Below are 26,829 nucleotides of genomic sequence, written 5' to 3'. Positions count from 1 at the left end.
TCTCCATTTGTAACAATCATTTTGTGATGTTCTGGAAAGGATAATGTAATAATTGTCAACATAAATTCTCTTTAGTTTGTTTCATTTTCTTAATACCATATTCGACGTAATAAGCGCCAATGACGCTCTCAAAATTAGAAATAAGGGGCTCTTATTAGAATATAATTTTGGTGAGAAAAAAACCCAAACAGTTGAAAGATTGTAAATTTCGTGGTTAATGCTGACAGCCTGAAATGATATTATCGTATTATACACGATAGATATATTATTCAAGAAATTAATTGCCCATTATTAAGGGTTCATATAACACACGTGTGCGTATCATACACGAATAAATAAGTCTTGTGTTCATTGATCAATCGGAAGGGGTGCTAATTGGGATTGTTCACAAGCCAATATATTAGCAAATATCGCCGTGGGCGCTTATTATGTTGAATACGGTACATTGTTTTTAGGTTCTTGAGTTTGTATACTACATTTGATCATAATATTTTCAGAAATAAGAAATATTCTATTCTGTCTGAGTTGGGTTTTACATTGCTTATAATATGCAGCAAGAGTAACAATATGTATCACTTTGAGCATGACTGTGTGGTGTGGAAATATAGCACAATATATATCGCCTTCTTATTATAAAAAAATAGGACAGGTCAAAGTCCATCATGATAGGGATATATCTAGGATTCTAAACTAAGTGCCTTTGCAAACTTGGAAAAAATATTATTTTGTTCAAAATTGAGATTTTTGAAGTTTTTACTTTCTAAAATTCTGAGTTTTTTAACACTGAACTATGTTATGTGCAATAACTTAAACATAAGCTCTCTGAGCAGGTCTAGTTAAATCCCTGCAGGATCGCCATAATGCTCAGTTATGTGCAATAACGTAAACATAAGCTCTCTGAGCAGGTCTAGTTAAATCCCTGCAGGATCGCCATAATGCTCAGTTATGTGGTATAACGTAAACATAAGCTTCTTGATCAGGTCTAGTTAAATCCCCGCAGGATCGCCATAATGCTCAGTTATGTGCAATAACGTAAACATAAGCTCTCTGAGCAGGTCTAGTTTAATCCCTGCAGGATCGCCTTTATGCTCAGCTATGTGTAATAACGTAAACATAAGCTCTCTGAGCAGGTCTCGTTAAATCCCTGGTAGCTAAACATATTGCAAGTGGCAAAAGAATGTTAGTGAAAAGAAAACCAAACGGCACACTCACTCACTCACATGCAGTTAGATACAGAGTGCTGGGAGTGTCCCAGAGGGTACACTAGCGTCACCTGAAGTCAGGTCATTGGGTAGGAGGTTTGTGGTGTTGTGACAACTCTCTGTACATGTATACATATTTCAGTAGTGACAGACATTCTACAGCAGCCATGACCAGGCATCTGTCCTCTTACCTCAGACACTGTAGAATCTTTCACTGAAGCTGTTAATACCAGTTACAAGAATTGACCATCTCACTGAAGTCTCAGGTGTTAATCCGAAAATACGCCTTTCCACACAAAGATCTGACAAATGCACCCTGGCAGGTGCATCACTTAAAAATTTCAAATTAGCCAATTAATTCTCGGTACAAGCAACCAAAAGATTCCGAGCTCATATTGGTATTATGTATCACCAAAAACACAAACATACATAGGCAGTTCTGAATGGAAAAAATAAGGGCATGCTATGATAATGAGGTGGATAATTCATACACCCTGTTGTTTCTGTGCACCATCTACACCCAAAAGGGACAAATAACGAAGGAATGTTTGTGTTCTGTGTAAGTTTTTTAAGATTGATATTTCAAAAATCGAAGTAATGAAATATAGCGGTATATTTTAGAAAGCCGACATCTTATTGACTCAAGAAATCACACATCATTCACTCGGAGTTCACCTGAAGGGTTTGTCAGATCTTCATGGCAACAGGCGTTTGGAGATAGCAAAAATTTACATTATTGAAGCACGTGAGGCTTGCTACTTTGACAATTACCTCTCAATTCTTAATTAAGTTTATAGCAACAATTTATTATTAACGTTAACCCAAGTACCCTAAATGTTATTCTGATTACTATAAAAAAGGTTATCTTAGAGATTCTACTTCTAGAATGAGTGAGTGAGTGAGTGGGTTGGGTTTAACGCTGCTTTTAACAGTATTCCAGTTATATCACGGCGTGTCAGCTAAATGTGGGAGGAAAGCCCGAAGTCAGGCAGGTAAACCCCCGAGCACGGGTATGGCGCTGACAAACCTAGAAACATAATCAGGGCGAACCGGAATTCGAACCCACAATCATAGGTTTCTGGCGTGTCCAAGGGACGCAACTCTGCACAGCGAATTGCGGTGCCTTAAGACGACTGGGCCACCCTTGCCCCCACTTCTAGAATGAAATAATGCACAAGAATAGTGATGTGGATGCGTCATCTCTCCTTGGCAACAAACCCCTATGTCCTCTTGAAATACTATGTATTACAATGATATAAATGAACATAATTGTCCAGACTGACAATAGACACATTTCATGATTGTAATTACAATGTATATTATGAAAGTATTATGTTGGTATCAGCTGCTCGATCACGTCCATGAAATGCAAAGACAATCTTCATTTTCCCCCATCATTATTGGCAATCAGTTCAAAGCATCTGTGCTTGCCGTTCTAATCTAAGCAGAAGAATCAGTTCACGGATATATGTTCATAGATTGTAAAAGTCTTCAACGGATTGCAAATGCTGAGAATGAGTTTCAGCAGCCCAAGCATTCTAGTACACAAGCTTAAGATTAGCATTTGAGTTCCATATTGAAATGCACACTCTGGAGTCCATAAGCACCTCAGGGACTAGCATTTTGTTATATCCATAACATGGCCTCCAATGTAAACAGTCTGTATCAGTTCATCATGCTGTAGAGATACGCATGTCCAAGTTGTCACACTTGAAATAGTTCAAAGTCTGTTCCTCATACACGGGGAAAACTTTCCATAATGCTAGATAGAAATAGAAAAATGTCTACACATGGTTGAGTCCGGTGTGATCTCACACAAAAGTCGAGTTGGGTGAGATATCATTCACCAATGCTGGGCAGATGAAGACACTCCCAAAAGAGCATGAATCAGATTCGGTTTTACAACGATAAAATCCTGTGGTAGACCTTGCTGAAACAAGTGTGATCCTCCATTGTCCAATGCCACACAAGAGACAAACGTCCAAACCGAATCTGAATGAAAGACGAATGTGTTTAAGAGAGGTCTGTGCGACGGTAGTAAAGCAGGTATGGCATTCTGGGTGCTGTATACTTGAGCACGCTGCCGACTTGGACTGCCTGTATACGTGCATCGTCGATGTGCACCCAGCTACTGATGCCGGGGTGGAACACGTCTGTTGTGTAGTGGCCGCCGGTGGAGTTTTTACCATGGTGAAATACAACTGCAATCAGACAGAGACATGACCATGAAAATGTACGTGAGTGAGTGAGTGAGAGAGAGAGAGTTGTTTGACGCAGCACTCAACAATATTCCAGTTATATAACCGCAGTCTTTAAATAATCATGTCTGGACCAGACAATCCTGTGATTGACATCATGCGCATTAATCTACACCTTGATCTTCACCATTGTTAACATGAGTGAGTGAGTGAGTCAGTTTTCTTTTATGCTGTTTTGAACAGTATTTCAGTTATACCACAGCTTGTCAGCTTGATGAGCGTGGAAAGCCCTAATTGATACAGGACGTTTATACCCTTCAGCATGGATTGGAGCTGACAAACCTAGAAACATTATCAGGGCAAAGGATATGAACCCATAGTTATTTCTCCATTTGGAGAGGCTGCAGTTTAAACGGTTCATCCCATAAATGTTTGATCTGATTGTGATCACACAAGTGATTGATATGATGAGCAATGATCAACACCATCAGGGTATAATGACATAACCGAGCCTAACCACCAGTGCCTATGTTGCCTCTAATGACAAGCGTAGGTTGCTGAAAACCTATTCAAACTCAAGATTCCTCAAGGAGGAAATTGATAAAAACAGGGAAATTTAAATATGCATGAAAAATCAATATAATAATAACAATAATGATAATGATAATAATGAAACAAACATGAAATACTCATATCCCCCACCAACATCACATGTCCGGTTGTGTACAAAGCAAGAATTATTGTATGTTTTTCAAGATCTGCTCCGGAAACGAGCACTTCCGCCATTTTTTGTTAAAGTCGTTGCTGTGGAAAATCGAAAAAATAAATTTGTCAAAAATCCCAAACTTTCAAGGCACCAGTCCAACACTAGACCTATCTTTGTGTCAAGTTTGGTTAAGATATCTCTCATGGTTTTTGAGTTCTGCTACGAAAATGAAATGTGATGGACGGACGTACGGATTCCTGGCGGGGGATAATCATATTACAATCATATTAAATAAGTACAAAAACAGATTATGACTCCGAGAATAGTATTTCAACTGACCAGCAAACAGCTTGTAGGACCGATGCGTATGTTGGATCTTAGCCTTGGCTGTTGATGACAGCAGATCTGTTGAAAGACAAAATGCATGAGTGAGTTATCCTCGACCCTGGACCCACTTGGCAACAAAGCTTCGTTTCAGAAGTGTTGCCACCATCTCCATCTGTCCTATCAACTAAGCACAAGATATATCTCGATCATGAATGGAATCTGACTTTAGGCAAAGATATGGCATCAAAGGGGTCCTGGTTAACAGAATGGAAACACAATACACTGGAAAACAAGGATGGAGTTGGATTGAACACGGCTTTGAATAAGATTACAGTATATCGACATTATAGTATAATGACATACAGGTATTGTCAGCTTGGGAAACCTATGGTCTGAGGGTCATAAGTGGAACTTTTCTTGGATTCAAACCCACATCTAGCTGAGGGATGCAACTCTACATAAAACGCTGTCAATGACCTTCAAGTGGATCAATCTGACTTTGTCTGGTTGTGGTTCAACTCCACATTGGGCAATATTCTATCTACATGACAGCAGCCTGGACCAATTTCAAACCTTGAATTGTGGTTTCCTCACCACCTCCTGGAACCTACCTTTAGTGATGTTGAGGTCAACGTCAAAGTCAATTTTCTTCAACAGTTTCTGGCTCCCCCCTGTCTTGTCGAAGACAAAACACTTAAGGTGGAGGATGAGGATGGGCGGCAGCTCTTCCAGGCTGATCTTCTTCACCACTTCCACCTGGGGACACAAACAGTCAGGCTGAACATACTGAACACTACCTCCACCTGGGGACACACACAGTCAGGCTGAACAAACTGAACACCACCTTTAATGCAAGTCACAGTCAGGCCGAGCAGACTGAACCCAACCTCCACCTGGGGACACAAACAGTCAGGCTGAACAAACTGAACACCACCTTTAATGCAAGTCACAGTCAGGCCGAGCAGACTGAACCCAAGCTCCACCTGGGGACACACACAGTCAGGCTGAACAAACAGAACACCACCTTTAATGCAAGTCACAGTCAGGCCGAGCAGACTGAACCCAACCTCCACCTGGGGACACAAACAGTCAGGCTGAACATACTGAACCCAACCTCCACCTGGGGACACACACAGTCAGGCTGAACAAACAGAACACCACCTTTAATGCAAGTCACAGTCAGGCTGAACATACTGAACCCAAGCTCCACCTGGGGACACAAACAGTCAGGCTGAACACACTGAACACCACCTTCAATGCAAGTCACAGTCAGGCCGAGCAGACTGAACCCAACCTCCACCTGGGGACACAAACAGTCAGGCTGAACAAACTGAACCCAACCTCCACCTGGGGACACAAACAGTCAGGCTGAACACACTGAACACCACCTTCAATGCAAGTCACAGTCAGGACGAGCAGACTGAACACGACCTCCACCTGGGGACACACACAGTCAGGCTGAACATACTGAACACCACCTTTAATGCAAGTCACAGTCAGGCTGGGTACACTGAACACGACCTCCACCTGGGGACACACACAGTCAGGCTGAACACACTGAACACCACCTTTAATGCAAGTCACAGTCAGGCTGGGTACACTGAACACGACCTCCACCTGGGGACACAAACAGTCAGGCTGAACACACTGAACACCACCTCCACCTGGGGACACACAGAGTCAGGCTGAACACACTGAACACTACCTCCACCTGGAGACACACACAGTCAGGCTGAACACACTGAACACCACCTCCACCTGGGGACACACAGAGTCAGGCTGAACACACTGAACACTACCTCCACCTGGGGACACACACAGTCAGGCTGAACACACTGAACACTACCTCCACCTGGAGACACAGTCAGGCTGAACACACTGAACACTACCTCCACCAGGAGACACAGTCAGGCTGAACACACTGAACACTACCTCCACCTGGAAACACACACACAGTCAGGCTGAACACACTGAACACCACCTCCACCTGGGGACATACACAGTCAGGCCGGGTACACTGAACACGACCTCCACCTGGGGACACAGTCAGCAAGGTGAAGAGGGAGAGATGGAGGGACAGACACATACCTCCTGATTAGTCTTTGAGCACTGGTATCCCTGTACTGCCTCCTTGGTGACCAGTCCCTCCAGGGCGTCTCTCACTGTCCAGATCTTCTCATCCTGGATGTCCAGCTTTAGGGTGAAAAATGGCTCCAGTGTGGCGGACTCTTTGGACGCAGCCTTGTACACAGCAGAGCGGATGTGTCCCGCAAATATGTCAGCAATTGGAGTCTTGGCAAAGGCAGCCTATAGAATAACAAAGAGTTCACAATGTCTCCATATACAAACCAGTGAGAATAATTCTAAATCCACAAAGAACATTCCCAAATCTACTTCCAATCAGTTATGACACATTCAGTATTAATGAACTGCATCACATTTGCCGGTTAACATTCAAGTCTGACCCAAGCTAACCAACAGTTGATGGCCTGATTGTTTCAACTGACCCAGTGTGTGTGTGAGAGGATGGGGGTGGCAGGGGACTAGGTTTCAACTGACCCAGTGTGTGTGAGAGAGGATGGGGGTGGCAGGGGACTAGGTTTCAACTGACCCAGTGTGTGTGTGAGAGAGGATGGGGGTGGCAGGGGACTAGGTTTCAACTGACCCAGTGTGTGTGTGTGAGAGGATGGGGGTGGCAGGGGACTAGGTTTCAACTGACCCTGTGTGTGTGAGAGGATGGGGGTGGCAGGGGACTAGGTTTCAACTGACCCAGTGTGTGTGTGAGAGAGGATGGGGGTGGCAGGGGACTAGGTTTCAACTGACCCAGTGTGTGTGTGTGAGAGGATGGGGGTGGCAGGGGACTAGGTTTCAACTGACCCAGTGTGTGTGTGAGAGGATGGGGGTGGCAGGGGACTAGGTTTCAACTGACCCAGTGTGTGTGTGAGAGGATGGGGGTGGCAGGGGACTAGGTTTCAACTGACCCAGTGTGTGTGAGAGGATGGGGGTGGCAGGGGACTAGGTTTCAACTGACCCAGTGTGTGTGAGAGGATGGGGGTGGCAGGGGACTAGGTTTCAACTGACCCAGTGTGTGTGAGAGGAAGGGGGTGGCAGGGGACTAGGTTTCAACTGACCCAGTGTGTGTGTGTGAGAGGATGGGGGTGGCAGGGGACTAGGTTTCAACTGACACAGTGTGTGTGTGAGAGGATGGGGGTGGCAGGGGACTAGGTTTCAACTGACCCAGTGTGTGTGTGTGAGAGGATGGGGGTGGCAGGGGACTAGGTTTCAACTGACCCAGTGTGTGTGTGTGAGAGGATGGGGGTGGCAGGGGACTAGGTTTCAACTGACCCAGTGTGTGTGTGTGAGAGGATGGGGGTGGCAGGGGACTAGGTTTCAACTGACCCAGTGTGTGTGAGAGAGGATGGGGGTGGCAGGGGACTAGGTTTCAACTGACCCAGTGTGTGTGTGAGAGGATGGGGGTGGCAGGGGACTAGGTTTCAACTGACCCAGTGTGTGTGTGAGAGGATGGGGGTGGCAGGGGACTAGGTTTCAACTGACCCAGTGTGTGTGTGAGAGGATGGGGGTGGCAGGGGACTAGGTTTCAACTGACCCTGTGTGTGTGAGAGGATGGGGGTGGCAGGGGACTAGGTTTCAACTGACCCAGTGTGTGTGTGTGTGAGAGGATGGGGGTGGCAGGGGACTAGGTTTCAACTGACCCAGTGTGTGTGAGAGGATGGGGGTGGCAGGGGACTAGGTTTCAACTGACCCAGTGTGTGTGTGAGAGGATGGGGGTGGCAGGGGACTAGGTTTCAACTGACCCAGTGTGTGTGTGAGAGGATGGGGGTGGCAGGGGACTAGGTTTCAACTGACCCAGTGTGTGTGTGAGAGGATGGGGGTGGCAGGGGACTAGGTTTCAACTGACCCAGTGTGTGTGTGAGAGGATGGGGGTGGCAGGGGACTAGGTTTCAACTGACCCAGTGTGTGTGAGAGGATGGGGGTGGCAGGGGACTAGGTTTCAACTGACCCAGTGTGTGTGAGAGGATGGGGGTGGCAGGGGACTAGGTTTCAACTGACCCAGTGTGTGTGAGAGGATGGGGGTGGCAGGGGACTAGGTTTCAACTGACCCAGTGTGTGTGTGAGAGGATGGGGGTGGCAGGGGACTAGGTTTCAACTGACCCAGTGTGTGTGTGAGAGGATGGGGGTGGCAGGGGACTAGGTTTCAACTGACCCAGTGTGTGTGAGAGGATGGGGGTGGCAGGGGACTAGGTTTCAACTGACCCAGTGTGTGTGTGAGAGGATGGGGGTGGCAGGGGACTAGGTTTCAACTGACCCAGTGTGTGTGTGTGAGAGGATGGGGGTGGCAGGGGACTAGGTTTCAACTGACCCAGTGTGTGTGTGAGAGGATGGGGGTGGCAGGGGACTAGGTTTCAACTGACCCAGTGTGTGTGTGAGAGGATGGGGGTGGCAGGGGGCTAGGTTTCAACTGACCCAGTGTGTGTGTGAGAGGATGGGGGTGGCAGGGGACTAGGTTTCAACTGACCCAGTGTGTGAGAGAGGATGGGGGTGGCAGGGGACTAGGTTTCAACTGACCCAGTGTGTGTGTGTGAGAGGATGGGGGTGGCAGGGGACTAGGTTTCAACTGACCCAGTGTGTGTGAGAGAGGATGGGGGTGGCAGGGGACTAGGTTTCAACTGACACAGTGTGTGTGTGAGAGGATGGGGGTGGCAGGGGACTAGGTTTCAACTGACCCAGTGTGTGTGTGAGAGGATGGGGGTGGCAGGGGACTAGGTTTCAACTGACCCAGTGTGTGTGAGAGAGGATGGGGTGGCAGGGGACTGTTCCAAGTGACCTGTGTGAGAGGATCTGGGTGGGAGGGGACTAGGTTTCAACTGACCCTGTGTGTGAAGATGGGGGTGATGGACACAATGTTTCAACTGACCCTGAGTGTGAGGATGGGGGTGGGAGGGGACTAGGTTTCAAATGACCCTGTGTGTGAAGATGAGGGTGAGGGAAACAATGTTTCAACTGACCCTGCGTGTGCGGATGCTCTTCTTCTTGGGCCCTACTTGTTGCCAGGAGTCCTCCTCGTCCTCACTTCCGTCCTCGTCATCCACGTAGCCGTTCTCCTGCACATCCTCTGGCTCCCGTTCTACAAACACACGTACAGCCTCCAGCAAACATATTCAACTCCAACATAACCTGGAATTACGTGAACTTCTTACTTGACTTATTCAGATCGAGATTTGTAAACATCTGGACCACACAAACTAGTGATTAATATTACAGCGACAATCCACGATGTTGGGGTATTATGACAAAGTAAACTGAGTCAACCGAGCCTTGAGCCATGGACAAATGTCAAAGGGAGGTAACTCACCACCTCCACTGGCCAGGTTGATGGTTGCAGACATTTCCTCATGTAGCCCGTCCAGGATACAGTTTAGAAACTCCTCTGCATCCTCTTGTTTGCCAAGCTGCAACACAGAAACATCAGAGTCTTTGGCCTTAGCACTAGGCAAGTCATATAAATGGGAGATAACTCTGACAGGTGACTTGGTGGAGAGTTCACCTGGCAGAGAGGGTGCAGCCTGGCTGAATCTCTGAAGCTACCCCAAGAATCCTGTTGCTTGTTTGTGGTTTAATGCCGCACTCAGCAATATTCCAGCTATATGATGGCAGTCTGTAAATAATCAAGTCTGAACCAGACTTAATGAGCATCCAGCCACGCAATTAAGATATGCATCAACCACATCAGCGAGCCTGACCACCCGATTGTTAGTCGCCTCTACGACAAGCATAGTCGCCTTTTACGGCAAGCATGGGTTACTGAAGACCTATTCTACCCCGGATCTTCACGGGTTCAAGAATCCTAATCAGGTTCAGGTAATGTAACTGACAGTGATGACTTACCTTGAATGATGGGTTTGCCTCGATAACCTGCAGCATCTGGTAGACATTGTTCGGCTCAAAAGGTGACCCTGGGATGAGCTCTGGAGCCTTCTTGCCCCCACGGGCTGAAAATATATTCCATATTATTAATAGGGCTGGTGATTTAGATCGATAATCGTAATTATCATCGATGGAAGAAGGTTGTGACGATTATCGATATGAATATAATGCTATCGATAATGACATGTATTTTTTCGACAAATAGAACGACGACGCCATTACGTGTTGTTAGTGGGTAATTACAAATGTAGTCACTGGCATCTAAATGCGGAGTCAGGATTTTAGAAAATATGTATATTTTCGAAATAGTATGAAGTATCATGATTAAAATAGGTTTCATAATACTTTATTTCTTAAAAAGAATTCTTCCCATTCTATTTCATAAAATTTCAAATTTTATGTCTATTTGGTAACTACGTATTCCAGTCTGTTTCGATTTTTTCAATGATCATAGTTTTCGTTTTTCCCGGTATTCTCAACTCACAGCCCACGTGGGGTTTGACATTTTTACGATATGGCAGCAAAAATTCCTAATTTCCCCGTTATAATCGCAGGATGTTTGTTTAATATCAGTCTGCCACCCAATCTATTACGTATCACACCTGTGAACCCAGAACAACCTACTACGTAGCACACACCTGTACCCACCTGACATTCACAATGGCGGAATATTTGATGATTTTTTTATCTGAATAGTTTTGTGAATACTGTACATAAATGACAAACGACTATATCAGGTGAAATTACATTTAATTTCTCAATTACCGTATTTTCTTGAGTACAGTGCGCACCCATGTATAATGCACACCTCCCTCTAGCGGGTTCAATATTTTGGAAAAAAAAATTTTGAATATTATGCGCAGAAAAAAATTCACCGTACCCTTTCAGCAAAGTCCGGCACACGAACGGGTGATGAGAAACTTCGTCAGTACAAATTTGAAATTTGAGATAAAAAATCACCAGACATGTTTATTTACCGTTAAATAGTATTTATTGTTCTGCTAGGCATTGTTTTATATCCAGGGATTAAGATTACCTTGTGTATTTTCTCGTAAACTAAGCCGGAAACAGCAATCAGCTGTACACACGTTTTCTTGGAATCGACCGGTGATTCGGTCAAGACACACCCAATGATATAACTTAATAGGATTTTTAATGCAAGGATCGGCAAAAATTGTATATGAAACTATTTTTTTTTAACAAGAATAATATATTCCATTATTTTCTTAATTATATGCAGCCTTTACTAAACATATTTAAAATAGATAATAACCCTAAGAGAAGCAGCTGATCGCTATTCCCGGGTATTATTTTTTACATGGACCCAGTCTGACCAGTCACCGTCAAGGCTCACGCGCACGTGATCGCGAGAATTTCATGTTGACATAGAATCGTCAAACAAAAACAAATATGACTTTTAACGAGTCAAAGTATGTCATTTATGATATATGTATCCATTCTCTGTCAACTAAAGTTCGTTTCAAGACGTCAATAGGGGTATTCTGACCGTGGTTGCTGTTAATAACGGTGAGTTGTGCGATCTTCCGATCGCTTCACACACGATTTCGCCGAAATTAATAAAAACAATATTAAAAGGAATACTCAAGGAAATACGGTATTCTCACTTTATACAAATAATAATTGTCTTTGACGACATGAATCGTAAACTCAGATTGTTCATCGCTAAAAATGCGATGTAACGTGCGTATTGTTGAAACACTGAGTCTCCGGAGAAGTGAATTGCCATTTTTCTGTAATGTCATTTTACCAAAATAGAATTCTTTGATATTTATCGATTATTGATCGATATGTGACTACCGATAATCGATCTGAGTAATCCATATCGATAACCAGCCCTAATTATTAATGGTGAGTGTTGCATGTTTATTGTTCAATGCCATACTTATTAACATTCCAGCTATACAACAGCGACCTGTAAGCCGTCAAATCTGGACCAGACAATCCAGAGATTGATATGAGTAATGATTAATGCAGTCGGGGTATGTTGCTACGCTATCAACCAAATCAGTGATCCTGAACACCTATCGCATGTATTCAGTATTACAAGTTTGTTTGTTGTTTAACACTGCACTCAGCAATATTCCAGCTATATGACGCCGGTCTGTAAATAATAGTTTGGACCAGACAATCCAGTGATTGACATCATGAGCATCGATCCACGCAATTAGGGTGCGATGACATGTGAGCCTGACCACCCGACCCTGTAAGTCGCCTTTCACGGCCAGCATGGGTTGCTGAAGACCTATTCTACCCTGGATCTTCACGGGTCAGTATTAAAAGAAGAACTCCTGATTCTTTCATATTACTGTAGTTAATACGTTATTTACTCTACCTTGTGGACGTGTCCAAGGAGAAAACTTCTTGGAAAATGCAATTCTGAAAAACAACAAATTTGTCAAGATTACAGATTATGTGTTACTGACAACAGATAAGTAAATGGACTAAATAATATTATTTAGAAAGCGAGAGAAAGAAGCTTATATTCCAATCTTACAACATATCAGTGTTATCACACAGTTTAAATTAATCACTGAGAGCATGAGCAATGACATGTCTTCAAAGGAAAAAAGGCACAATCAGCTATATTAATATAACCGTGGAGAGAGAGAGTAGAACATAAGGCCCATTTTAGGCCTACTTTCTGAATACTTCCTCAACCTAGTGAAACTGTTAAACACACCTATCTTCAAACTAAGAAAATCTCTTTCTACTTACAAGCTGTCTAGAATCGGAGTGGAGCTGGGACCTCTGATCAGGGGAGCGAACTCACACAGCTTCCTCATCAGCTGGAAGAAGGGAGGGCACGCCACAAGAGCTTGTAGTGTCTGGACAGGTTCAGGATGTCAACAAACAGCTAGTGATGTCTTCAGTATCAGGCACCGTCTTTAGCCTCTAGTCAAAACACCCAGTCTACAGTAACACTTTTAGCAGTAAGTCGTTACGATAAAACTAGAACTCTTGTTCAAAACAAAATCTACTACAAACTGAGGTAGACTCAAAGATTTGCTTCTGCACCAAAGGCATATTTCATTTAATTTTATTTAACTAGATTCAAAGCATTTAAATAATTGTATTGATCAACTGTTTTCTGAAACCCTGATCATCTGCCATCTTGTCAATAAGATAATAGACCAGTTATATAACATACTTCCTTATCATCATGATTATAGTGTGTGTATTTCTTGTTTGATTCCTTACTCAGCTATCTTGGAATGGTGGCTTGTAAATAATCAAGTCTGGACCAGGCAATCCAGTGATTGATATTACGAGCAATGATCCATGCCATCGGGGTACGATGACAAACGACCAACAAATCATCAAGTCTGATCGCCTGAACAAATAAGTCACCAGTGACAACCAGCATGGGTTGTGGGGAACCAATTCTAACCCGGAGTCCCCACATGGACACTTATTACAGACTATTGCCAAGGATACAGCATTTATATAGCACCAGTTTCCCCGGTTGATGAGGCCGCGTGGTTGCAGTGCCACAGAGATGTGGTTTATCTTCAGGGTTTTCAACATGCCTGCAACATAAACATTCATAACATCAGAACATACATTGTAGTGAGTTTTTAACAGTATTCCAGTTATATCACTGCGTGTAAGCTTAATGTGGAAGGAAAGCCCAAAGTGATGCAGGTCTCAGACATTTAGCACTTTGGTGAAACCCACAAGCATGGGTATGGTGCTGACAAACCTAGAAAAATAATCAGGGTGAACCAGGATTTGAACACATTTTGCTTGAAGGATACATCAGAGGAGCAGACATAGGGGCATCATTATTATAACTTAACAATCACATAAGATGAATCTGTAAAAAAAAGTCTTACTGAAATGTATTTTGTACAATGATTTCCTGATAAAAGATTAAGCAAGAATTGTGTTCAACTAACTGAATGGTCAAATTGGTAGCCATTGCTACAACATCTTCAGAATGGCTAGAAACTCCAACAAAGTCTTAGAAACGAATTTGTGTTTACACTAGTTCGCTAAAATGACAGAAACGTTAAGGTGTACAAATAAATGTAAAAAAAGCTTCATGACTTTTACTAGTCTCGGACTAGGAGACTGCGTTAACACTAACAAAGCCACTTGAAATTCTAGTAGCCATAAGATGAACAATGATAAACTTACATTAACAATGATTAAGTTAGAAGTTAGTGCCATTCCCCTCACAACAATTGTCACAAGGTGAGGAGTAGTTTACCTGCAGTCAGCCAAGTAGAATATTTGCAATGCCTCCTCTTTGGGCTTGGTCCTTCTAGTGTTTTGCTAAAATGGCAACGTTTTGTCCTTTTCCGAAGCCCTGGCATGGCGCAGGTTTACTGAGACAGGTACAACGTTCTAATGCTGACAGTGGTCGAGTCATGGTTTATATACCAACCTACCATGCTGGTTGTCTCCTCCCTAGTTACAAACACTGGGCACATACAGCTGACATAGCAGGGTGACATCGCCGTTCAAAAATACCATCCAGTAATATGGGATTTATTTTATCTCAAACTGGTTTGTATATGATCCTAAAGACACATTTCCTCCTACATATGCTGAGACTGCAAATTGTGACCTCATCGTTTCAAAATAACATCCAATGATAGGGGCTTATATAACAATTGGGATCTTTCTGGATTGAACATGATCACAAGGTTGTATAATTGTCCGTATTTCTGCTGACACTGCCCAGCTGTCAACTGTGACGTTAACTTTTTAAATAGCATCCAATGAGATCTGACTGAGGAAGAATGAGAGCATATTTTCTGATACATGATCACATGTGATTGCTGAACTTGCTATTTTCTTGCTGACAAGTCAACATGCCCAATAAGCGACCTCATCTTTCCGAAATAACATCATCTGACCTTGAACTTTTGTCCACATACAGCACACTGATTGGGCTAGAACTGATCATACGTCTCGTTCTTTGAGCTATAGATTGTGCTGAGGTAAGGAGTGACCTCACCTTTCCTAAATAACAACCAATCATCTTGAACTGATCACAATATACTCAACACTGATAGGATTATAAGTGATCATACATCTCATTCTTTGAGCTATAAACTGTGCTGAGGTAAAGATTGACCTCATCTTTCCCAACTAACACCTAATCACCTTGAAAGTACTTCACACAATTGGATAATATGGCTTATTCTTTGTGCTATACATTGTGCTGAGGTAAGAAGTGACCTCGTCTTTCCCAACCAACATCTAATCATCTTGACAATACTACACATTCAGTATTACGATAAATTCATTGACTATTTTGTATATCATATTTATTGTACTTTTAGTATTCACAAAGTGAATTGTAATCTGTGAAAGGTCTACCTTACATGCAAAGGTAATGGACACTTTCAAACTTCAAACACATTTGCTTATTCGTAAGTATTAATCATCTGCAATGTCTTGGCAGCCTATGTGTAAACTGGATATTATTGAGCATGATGTAGTTTCTTCACATTGATCAGAGTTTTCATGTAATATAATTACTTCCTGTTTTCTTTCTCATATAATCTTTTGTTTCATTTCTGTCCAATTTTGGTTTCTTAGCCTCTTAAAATTAGTAAAAAAATGGACAAGTTGAGAAACCAACTGTTGAATGGCTGTATGATTTCCCCGAATCATTTCATCCAATCAAAATGCTTTTCTTTACTACAGGGCACATTTACGAGGTATGAAACATTTTACAATCGAAAAATCAGACTAAAATGCACCATTAGACTTTACATACAGTGTAATACGTCTTTGCAATAATCAAACCTAGATATCAGAGTTAGCAGCTGAAGAGTCATTATGAGGTTAGAATTTCAACTAGCCAGGTGGGCTTGCAGTTTTCAAATACTATCATGACTATTAATGACACAGTCCAGCATAATTTCACTAGCCAAAGGCTGCCGGGCTTTCAGTTGATGACTGCAATATTCAGAAACTACAAATACTGTAGGCCTTAGAATAGGTCGCCACTTTTAGCAATATTCTGGCGATATCATGACGGGGAAGATGAGAAATGGGCTTCACACGTTGAACCCATGTGGGGAATCAAACCCAGGCCTTTAGCATGATGACTGAAGACAATAATCACTTGACTACCCCTCCACCCTAATCATCAATGAATCAAAAGCACTAATAACGGGAAGATGCAATCTTGTCTATCAAGCTAGTTAGTAAATTCAACAAATGTCACCGACTGAAAATGGAACTATACTAGAAAAATAATTTGGTTTACAAATATCAAATGATATTCACACACACACTCTCACACTCACACACACACACACACACACTGTTAGCCATCTGCTGACACTCCTGTGAATGTTCTCTTATGGGATTGTCAACAATATACCAGCTATATAATTTAAGACTGGACCTGACAAACCAGTGACTGAAATCATGAGCAACAATACATGCCATGAGTCTGATCAACTGATCCTAGTTAATCTGGGCCCAGTTCCATACAAGTGCGTATTAGAAGGGTAACGCTATTTTTCAGGGCATTATCATTTGCAGAAGCCCGAGGTTTTCTATTAACTGCCCGACGAAGGAGGGCAGTTGAAAAGACCGAGGGCTTCTGCAAATGATAATGCCCTGAAAATGAGCGTTACCGTTATTATAGCTAAAATGGATGGAATTTGTTATCAAATAAAAAGAAACAACAACATCGGTTTTGAAACACTTACTGCAATCAACACGAATCTCACTGACCACATTTTACAAATATGGAAACGTCATAGAACAAATCAGATGACGTCACTATAATACGTGACGTCATTTTCTCTACCCTATGACGTCACCTAACAACGGGCTTGATAATGGCCCGTCGTCAAGCAATATGAGGGCATTATCAAGTTACAGTGGCCCGCTCATTTCTGATAACGTGCGGGCGGTTTAATGATAATTCTATCCATTTTAGCTATAATATACATTAATGAATAAAAAATGTCTTTTGTACATTGATCAATCGGAAGGGTGCTAAATGGGATTGTTCACTCGCCAATATATTCAAATATCGCTGTGGAAGCTTATAAGAGCTGGGCGCTTATTACGTCGAATACAGTATTTTCTTACCTCCCAACTGTGCAGCAGCAGAATCCTCTCCAACAGGTACTGGCTGTTTTGTGGTTTCCTCCACCTTTGTCTCTGGAGCTTGAGTTGGCTGTGGGCTCGGTTCTCGTTTGGTATCATCCACATATGTCACGATGGCCGAACTTCCTTTAAACAGTCCGGCCCAGGACTTGGGCTTCGGTGGAGAGGTGGGCTGTGGCACTGGGATGGAGTCCTGCTTTACTGGAAGGTTGGGGTCATTCGGAACACTGGCATCAGGAGAAGCGTTGGCGTTATTATCCTTGGCTACACTACTGCTAACTGAAACATTTTCAACTTGCTGTCCTAAGGTGTTGACAATGCTAGAAGTCCTGTCAGGAGGGCCACTGTTTTTACTGGACTGAGGGCTAAGAGTCTGTTCTGGGACTGGACCATGTTCAGTTTGAATATGTTGAATCAGCTCGGTCGATGTCGACACTGGGACCTCGGACCCGGGATCACTGTACACAAAGTCAAACTCGGCTGGGGCACTCGATGCTGCTTCCCTCTTGGCTTGCGGAACATTTGGGGGGCTCACTTGAACAAGTTCATACACTTGGGAGCTGACAACAGGACCATTGCACAGCACAGTTCCAGGAGGGGAGGTGACTATGTGAGCTCCTTCATTCTGAGTATAGATTGTCTCCATTGGCACTGGAACAGGCTGAGTGTGGTATGGCGGCCCCAGGGCAATTCCGTTGACGATGGGGGCCACGGGGTAGGGGGCGACCACAGCTGGGACTGTGGGGACAGGGAACATGCCAGGGTACTGTGGAACAAAGATGGGGGTACCGGGGATAGTTGGGACTGCATCCACAGGGATGAAGCCAGACTGAATGTCAGCATCTACAACACAAGACAAGATCATGCCAGTGTATAAAATTACCCAAAATGTCAATCTGAAAACCGGACTGGCAACATTGCAAAGTTACCACACCAGAACAAATGTTGTCAGTCGAGAATTTTCTAGACTAATCAACAAAAGAAACAAAAGGGTAAACATAAGAATAGTACTGTTTAATATTAGTTCTAAAAATAACAATAAACTGGTGGATTGTCAACTTTGTAACTTTAACCCCCGATCATCAGGGCCCCGTTCCACAAAGTGATCGTAGCGCTAAGATGATCTTAACTCCCATTCTTTAGCATAGACTTACGACAGTCGTAGCTCTACGATCGCTTTGTAGAACGGGGCCGATATGTGCAACTTTTCATAATAGACTGTCTTGGACTGTTGGGCAGGCAGGTATTTTAAACACTGATCATGCACTGGTTTACCGTTACATCAGCCCAACTAGGGGACTTCTAGGTCTGAACAAAGTGAGGGAGAGTAGTTCTACACACTGTTGTCAGCATTTTTCCGGCAATATTACGGTGGGGGACCCCAGAAATGGAAATCACACATTACTTATGTGGGGAATCAAATTGGGCCTCAAGTTAGGCGTAAAGAAATATATATAGGACCAAAAGAAAACAGCTACCAACCATTTTTCAAATCGTTTTGTTTTGATTTTCAGGGATTTACCTGGGTCTATCTATCTTCAAGTCCACAGGAATAGAAATTACCAAAATAGAAATGTAAGCGACAGTTTTGATTAATTCAAATATTCAAATAGCGATACACAGAACTATAAATGTAAATGATTAGTGTCCATTTTCAATGAAAAGGCATATAGTTTCGCATTTGGTAAAATCCCAATCTCATTAAAATCAGATTAAAATCAAGAAATCGACATTGGCCAATCAGAAGGCAGCTTTCTCGAGCTTTACGACACTAGTTTCCAACTGGCGACTATGCTTCGAAACATATTTTGATGTATTCTCGACTAAAAATTTTAAAACTGATAAGAACATTCTGGAATTTCTTATAGATGGTCTAGATTGTATGGATATAATCATAAAACGTGTAACTGTCGTTCGGAATACCCCGTGTTAAATATATCGTGGTTGTATGATTAGAAAACACATTCCGACTGTCACTTTCATGATCTGGTAAGCGACGCACTGATTGGTTTGATGAAAGGTCGTTCTGACGTGACCCGTAATGGGATGTCCTCAGATCTTTGTTTAGCGATAGCGAGAACTAAGATCTGATTTTAATGAGATTGGTAAAATCCTGAACTTTGCATTGGTGCTCCAGTAGCAAAACGTTCCTTACCTTCAGGGTAGTTTGGGTCAGGACCATTCCATGGAAACTGGAGAAAAACGGTAACATGTCAACAACTGAGTACACAGGACAAACTGTCAATGTCAAAATTAACATGAATTGTTTGATAGGCATTTCTTAGAAGTTGACGGATGACAAAGTAGACACAATTTATGGATAACAACTTCTTTAATTTACTATAGTCAGGCATGAGAATGGACATTTTCCTTTTCAGCTGTAACTTCTTTGCAATGGAGCATGGTCCAACATTTGAGGGTGTTTATGGGGGAAGCCCATATTTCTAGTCATTAAAATTTGCGGAAACTTGCTGATCTGCGGAAGATTCTCATGCCTGTATAGTAACAATGTTACAGTATTTATCAATTATTACAGAGTTCATTCAGTATTGAAGGCCTCGTGGTCAAGAGTACAATTTCTTTCATATAACATGAGTACGAGAGTTGCATGTGGATGTATTACGTAATTTCTAAATATAAAAGTATATATTTATAAATAAAGCTATCTTTAATCCAGATTAATACTTCTGCTTAATGGTAAACTGGCAAATTTCTCTTTAGATAAAGAGCAAAATCTCTTATAACATTAACATTTTTGGGGGACATCAGGGAGGCAAATTTCTGTCTTGATGGACAATGATGAAAATAACGAGGAATTAAACTATCTCTGCTTTTCTTGAATATGGGCAAACTAGTGCAAAATGATATTCATCTTCTATTTCTAATAAATCACAATTATCACAGAACATTAATTCAGGTTGTATAAACTGTCTGCTGAAGCACTGTTTTTGTACTTTTAAACCATGTGCTAAACATCGAAATTTCGCCAAAACTCTCACAAGATCCTTATCAAAGCATGAGGTTAAATAGAGTTCAGTTTCCAATAGTGATTAATATGACGCATAATGGTACAAGAACACAGAATTGTTAATCTTCTGACTCCAGTACTGACGATTCATGAGGGCAATTTCATGTCTTATGGACCTTAGGGAGGTCATGTGACTCTTTCTTATCCATGAAAATACACATATAATTTTTAAATTTAATAAAGATTCTTATAGTTATACCACTGTCAAGTAAGAAGTTAACAAATTATCAATGAATCTACATCCTTAATGTACAGTATGTGTATTTTCATACAATGTATATGGTCATGTGTACCTCTAAGACTACTGGGCTTTAATTTGACCAAAACAAAGTTATCACATCTCTTTTGCAAAAAAAAAAGCCTGCCTTCACTACTGACCTCTACCCTCTTGGCTCCATCTGCACCATGGAGAATCTTGTAGACTCTCTCAAACGTAGCATCATCAAGGCCACTGAAATCTCCAAAGCTTACACTCTGAAAAAACAATGAAAAGCATAAATTGTTTTAACTCTAATTTAGTGAGTGAGTTGGGTTTAACCCAGCTTTTACTTGGATCAAAGAAGAAAGAACAAATGCATAGTGTGAGATTGGATAAGTTACTTTGTCTTGTCGTCTGCTTTAAACTGTGTTGACAACTCTGAAACAGAATAAAAATATAACCTATGTGTTGTTTTTTAGGAAAACACTGCCCTCGAGTAAAGTACCAAACTAAACTGTTGTCAAAATCATAACAATTGACGACAACCACTACGATTGACGAATATCGGCCATCAGACCTCATGACCTTCAGCAGACCGGAAACTGATGTCACCTTGTTTCCATGGTACTCACCATAACAGTTTGTGCAGCAAATATACCGAGGCCTCTCACTGACAAAAATTGGTTAAGTTCTTGTGCAATGATTCAAATTAAAGTTTTCCAGGTAAGACGAAGTGTACAGATAACTATGATGAATCAACATGAATTAAACCACATATTTACAGGAATTGTCAGGTCTGTTGTAAGTTGTTTATTCTTCTGGTCAGAATGGTAAGCCGTGACATGGACAATAAAATCTGTCATGGCGGCGCAGAACTGTGACATTACAGCCGTATTTAGGATGGACCCAGTGACCCTTCAAACATACACTCTCCCCATCTTGTGAACACAAGGGATACACAGTTTCTAAGCTCTCGTGGCTTTAGTGACATTGAGAACACTTCATTTGAATTTCACTGTCACCTCCATTTCCCATCATCGTCACTCACAAGCAGTGTATCACGATATGGCTGAAATATTACCAATGTGACGTAAAGCATTAACTCACTCACTCACAAGCAGTGTGTGAAGGTCAGAAGGTCAATGCTGAGTGAGTGAGTGAGTGAGTGAGTTAGGTTTTACGCTGCTTTTAGCAATATTCCAGCAATATCACGGCGGGGGACACCAGAAATGGGCTTCACACATTGTACCCATGTCGGGATTCGAAACCGGGTCTTCGGCGTGACAAGCGAACGCATTAACCACTAGGCTACCCGACCGCCCCAATGCTGAGTGAGGAGGATCTAATCTGGATGCTGTGGTTACTTTACTTGCTTTTTTTCCTGCTGTATTTTTGTTCTTTCAACCACTTGCCTTTGATTTCAAAGTTGTTTTGATGGGGGCTCTCTTCTGTTTCTTTGGCTGTTCTGTTGTTTGTTTGTTGTTTAAAGTTGCACTGAGCAATATTCCAGCTGTATGACGAAGGTCTGTAAATAATCGAGTCTGGACCAGACAATCCAGTGACTGACATGAGCATCGATCCATGCAATTGGGATGCAATGACATGCATCAACCAAGTCAGCGAGCCTGACCACCCAATCCCGTTAGTTGCCTCTTACAACAAGCACAGTCGCCTTTAACAGCAAGCATGGGTTGCTGAGGACCTATTCTACCACAGATCTTCACGGGTCTGGCCGTTTTGTAACCTCCAGATAGTCAGACACACCTGCAGAAATGTCAGATTCAGCAACAGACTTGCCACCTCACTACGATCCTATGTACAGATATTCTCTCTGAAGGTTTCTTCTTCTGGATGACTGGTAGTTTAGCAGTGAGAAAGTTACCATATGTCTGATGTTTGCTGAGGTCTGTAGTGAAAGCAGGAGGCCTGATATCACTGGTTTCGGCTGCTGTCAGTTCTTCCTGGCCTTGTGTAGATTTGTCATTATCTCCAGTATCAGAAGACTTGGCATATCGGGAAGGATAGAGATAACTCATATCTATTGCCGACGGGTCAAACTGGAATATTCAACACTTTAGAAAGAGCTTCTTCAGTTGTTAGATGAAAGTGCAAAAGTGTGAGCCTTACATGCAAGAGGTTGTGTTGTATCGGTTTACAACCCCGCCATTAGGTCTCTGCCACTTGCAAACTCCCCTGGAAAATCTTGGAGAAAGGACCAAAACAGCCAATGTCCATAGGCTGTAGTACGTGGGAAGTGTGTGGTAGAAGAGCGAACAAGATTATGCCATGTGAATTCGCCCGTGCAATCAAGTTTGGGGATATGTGTGACATGTGACATTCATAAAGAAGCAAAATCTTCCAATCATGTCTGCCTTTTTCTCAGGAAATGCAGTTTCCAAAAACATCAACAAATTTCGGAATTTTGCCTAGTCCTCCTTGAAACAGATACCAGGGTACTGTACTGTCAGTGCCAGGGATTCAGCCATCAAGTAATTTCTCATGTATGTGAGCACCTTTAAATATGAAAGAAGGGGAATCTGAATCCCCAAGGTGTTACTGATCCAATCAATGTCATGGTTGAGGAATTCTCAGAACAAATGTCAATTGAGTGAGTGAGTGAGTTTGATTTTACGCCACTTTTAGCAATATTCCGGCAATATCATGGCTGGGGACACCATTAATGGGCTTCACACATTGTACCCATGTCGGGAATCGAACCCGGGTCTTTGGCGTGAAGAGCGGACGCTTTAACCACTAGGCTACCCAACCGCCCCTAAATTTCAATTGGAGTGGACTGTGAAGAGTCAACTACATACAGTGGAGACGGAGACAGTGGGATACCTTCTCGTCAATGTTGTATATAGATTCTGGTCTTGATTTCAGTTCATACTCTGAAAGGATTTCGTCAAGTTCTATTAAGTAATTTGCGATCTTGTCTTCAAGATCTGACAGTTGTTTTGGCTCTGTGACCTTCAAATCTGGCCAATGTCCAAGAAATCTGTAAAACCAACGCATGGACAGTGATTTATCTTTAAATTTCTTGTTCCAACTTATGAAAGTCTGTGACAGGGCTGAAAACTTCTGATCGTTTGTATCTGTAAACGATTGAGGCCATGATGGAAATATGATCAGAAAGCTGACTTTCCTCAAACTGATTCAAAAGAGGGGCGGGGCCTGACTTGGTGGTTGGAATGTTGATTTTAGTGGTAACCCAATCTTTCAGAGTCTCTTCAGGCACAGAATACATTTGTACAGCCTTGTAGACAGAAATTCGAAATTGTCAACTACCTCACTGAATGCTTTATTGATGGCATCAAACATGTACATTGCGTGGAAAGCTTATGTCAAACATTCCATTCAAGAGAAATTCCGCCAGCAGACTACGATAGGAGAGACATGTTCCTTACTCATATCTTTGAATATATCGATGCTTAAAACTCTAACAAAAGTGCTTTAGAAGACAGAAGACATTAATTGTGTTGTCTTCTTAAGTTTTAAGGTAAATGTACATTGATATCCGTAATTCTATGCATTTTGTGCCGCTATTTCTTAGATGTATTGCGAGAAATACTGTGATAAAAAGACAACAAGATTTCATGTTATTTCACGACACCATGTTAAGGGAGGATATTGGTTTAAGGAAGTACTCTACTCTACTGGATTAAGGTACGGTTGGATGGGGAGAAGTTGTATCAATTTAGAGTTGCATTTTGGCTTGGGGCCAGTAGTCGCATTAATTTGGAGACACATTAATTTCAAGATTTACAGTATTTGTTTGGTAGTCCATAGAGTACTTGAGGTTTGTTGCAAAGGCAAGATTCCGTAAATCTTTATATTCAAACATTAAGTTTATGACAAGGCTAAAAAACAATTTGTGCCTAAACTTTGCACAGTGGGAAGTAATACAGGTCATACACATTATATAATTAACCTCTCTGTGGTAACCCACTCGACAATGTCAGGAGACCAATGTACATATCACTGGGAATCCATCCTAGGACCAGTGGATCCTGGCACAAGTACTCCCCATAACTGTACCTGGACGACTGGTACACCCATATCAAGGATCAATGAATGGGTGAGAAGTGGCAGCAATCATGACAATATTGCATTAATAACAGGCAATTTATCATGCATGTTTCTGTACACATACAAGCCTTGATCGATAATGAATGATTGAACTGATCAACAACAGATTATTTTAGCAGGTTCGATATGGTCTGCAAAATGATTGTTTGTTTATAAGAGCATAGACAGTAATATGAATGGCAGCCTGTATATTGACAGACATATTTTCAACAATGTCCTACACTGTTATGGTACAATAACATGAAATCAACAAGGCACTCAATCCACTTGACTGTTTTTCCTCTCCTATGCACCAATTCTAATTAGTGTGAGGTATGTTAGATTGAAACTATTTGTATCAGCGAACTGCATTTTGGGTACAGTATCACTCATGAGAGAGATGATAACTGTTCTTTACATGTATCATAACAAATTGTTAGTGGTTGGGTTAACACTCAACACAAGTGTTTTTTATTGTAATTTGTATGTTCATGTTCAAGAAGATAAAATTCTATTGTATGTAAATTTATTTGAGGCTGTAGCTTATGCAACACCTTAGTTGAAATATTAAGTGGTTCTCCAATGACTGCCAGGCATCCATTACTTGCCAGATTTGGAACCTTGTTAAAAAAATATCTGACGAAGCACTTATTATAGGAAATATGGTAGTTGCCTCCAATGACAAGCAAAGGTGTGCTGGGGGCCTAATCTAATCCATGTCCAAACTGCTAAATGACTATTATATTGTCATAGTTTGGAGTTGCTGATTGGGTTATCAATATTTCAATGCTACGAAAAGAAAGCAAGGATACTTGTTTTTATGAATCAAGCTACTTTCAATCTAAGCCTAACTTCTCTGGAAAAAATCAAAAGGAAGTATTTACTTTGACTGATTGACTGATACCAGATGTGTACATAACCAAAATATTGTGAAAGATTTTCGAAAACATAACATTTACCCCCAGATAAAGGCCTTAGAGGTCATGAATATACCCCGAAATAATAATCTGGGCCACAAACATGTATATATATGGATATACACCATTTCTCAAGGTATGATTGCACCATCTTTAGAAATAATACAATTTACCTGCTTACTTGGTAGACTTTATTTTCAAATGTTTCAAAAGATATGCGGAACAGAAGTAATTTCCATGGATATGAGCATTGTTAAGTGCAAATATGTTAAGCATGAGCGTAAACATGCTTTCTTTCCTGTGTGAATTGGCCTAAGGTCAGGGGCACTGCCTTGCAGTCCAGACAGACCGACCCAAACTGGGTTCGCAATGACCGTGCCGGTGGCTTCTCACTTCGAAATACGTTGAGAACAATGTCGTGGAGACACGTAATCAGATACCTAATAGATCTTTCGTACTGACGGTGTTCGAATTGAATTGATTACCTGATCTGATAACTCCATCTTGTTGAAAACATTTGCTCAATCATCCTATCAACTCATGCTTCGTCGCCATATTGGGGTCCTGTCACGCATGCGTCGGGGAGATAACTCTAGTTTACTGTTCGTTCAACAAGCGCCATTAAAATATGTATTCAATTCCAATGATGAAAAGAATGTTATCTTATTGCACCAACTGACGTACCAACCAATTAATTTCAGAAGCAATGTGTAGATCTAATCATATAATTTATGAATACACTGTCAAAATGTTGAATATTGAAGTTATTTTCGATGTGTTCAACGTTATTTTTGTGAAGGTCTCTGATGCAATAATTCTAAAACCATTAACAACAAACATAATCGTATATTGCAATACCGCTAGAGACGGCACTGTCGGTATCACCCATTCGTCAGATACCTTAAAATACCAAATACCACGGTTGAGTTCTCCCACTATCCAATGCTATCCAATATGGTAAAATGGATTAGTCCCGATTCTTATGTTTTCATGAAAAGAATTTTCACTTCTGTGTTTCCACACTATCAATAAGATATATAAATTATAGAAACACGGTTTTTTTCATGTTGATGCTGCTTCCCATTTGTTATGTCATTAGTTCAAGGTTCAATTTGCTTTAAAGTAATATATATT

General features: G+C 41.8%; 1 protein-coding gene across 1 annotated transcript; it reads right to left on the bottom strand.

Moving 5' to 3' along the window:
- Positions 1-2,230: 2,230 nt before the first annotated feature.
- On the bottom strand, positions 2,231-26,262 carry LOC124137540 (ubiquitin carboxyl-terminal hydrolase 10-like). The gene is made up of 14 exons (XM_046503882.2): positions 26,181-26,262; positions 20,890-20,985; positions 19,639-19,675; positions 17,466-18,326; positions 13,836-13,927; positions 13,116-13,225; positions 12,733-12,776; positions 10,341-10,444; positions 9,808-9,904; positions 9,461-9,579; positions 6,522-6,740; positions 5,045-5,189; positions 4,446-4,511; positions 2,231-3,403 (listed from the first exon to the last, which is right to left on the bottom strand). Exons 1-14 carry the CDS (start codon positions 26,196-26,198, stop codon positions 3,216-3,218), a joined length of 2,196 nt encoding a protein of 731 aa, XP_046359838.1. The 5' UTR covers positions 26,199-26,262; the 3' UTR covers positions 2,231-3,215.
- Positions 26,263-26,829: the final 567 nt, after the last annotated feature.

Source organism: Haliotis rufescens, unplaced genomic scaffold, assembly GCF_023055435.1.
Source record: "Haliotis rufescens isolate VD_foot unplaced genomic scaffold, xgHalRufe1.0.p SCAF_19, whole genome shotgun sequence".
Taxonomy (NCBI): domain Eukaryota; kingdom Metazoa; phylum Mollusca; class Gastropoda; order Lepetellida; family Haliotidae; genus Haliotis; species Haliotis rufescens.
This window is presented reverse-complemented; position numbering and strand designations above follow the sequence as displayed.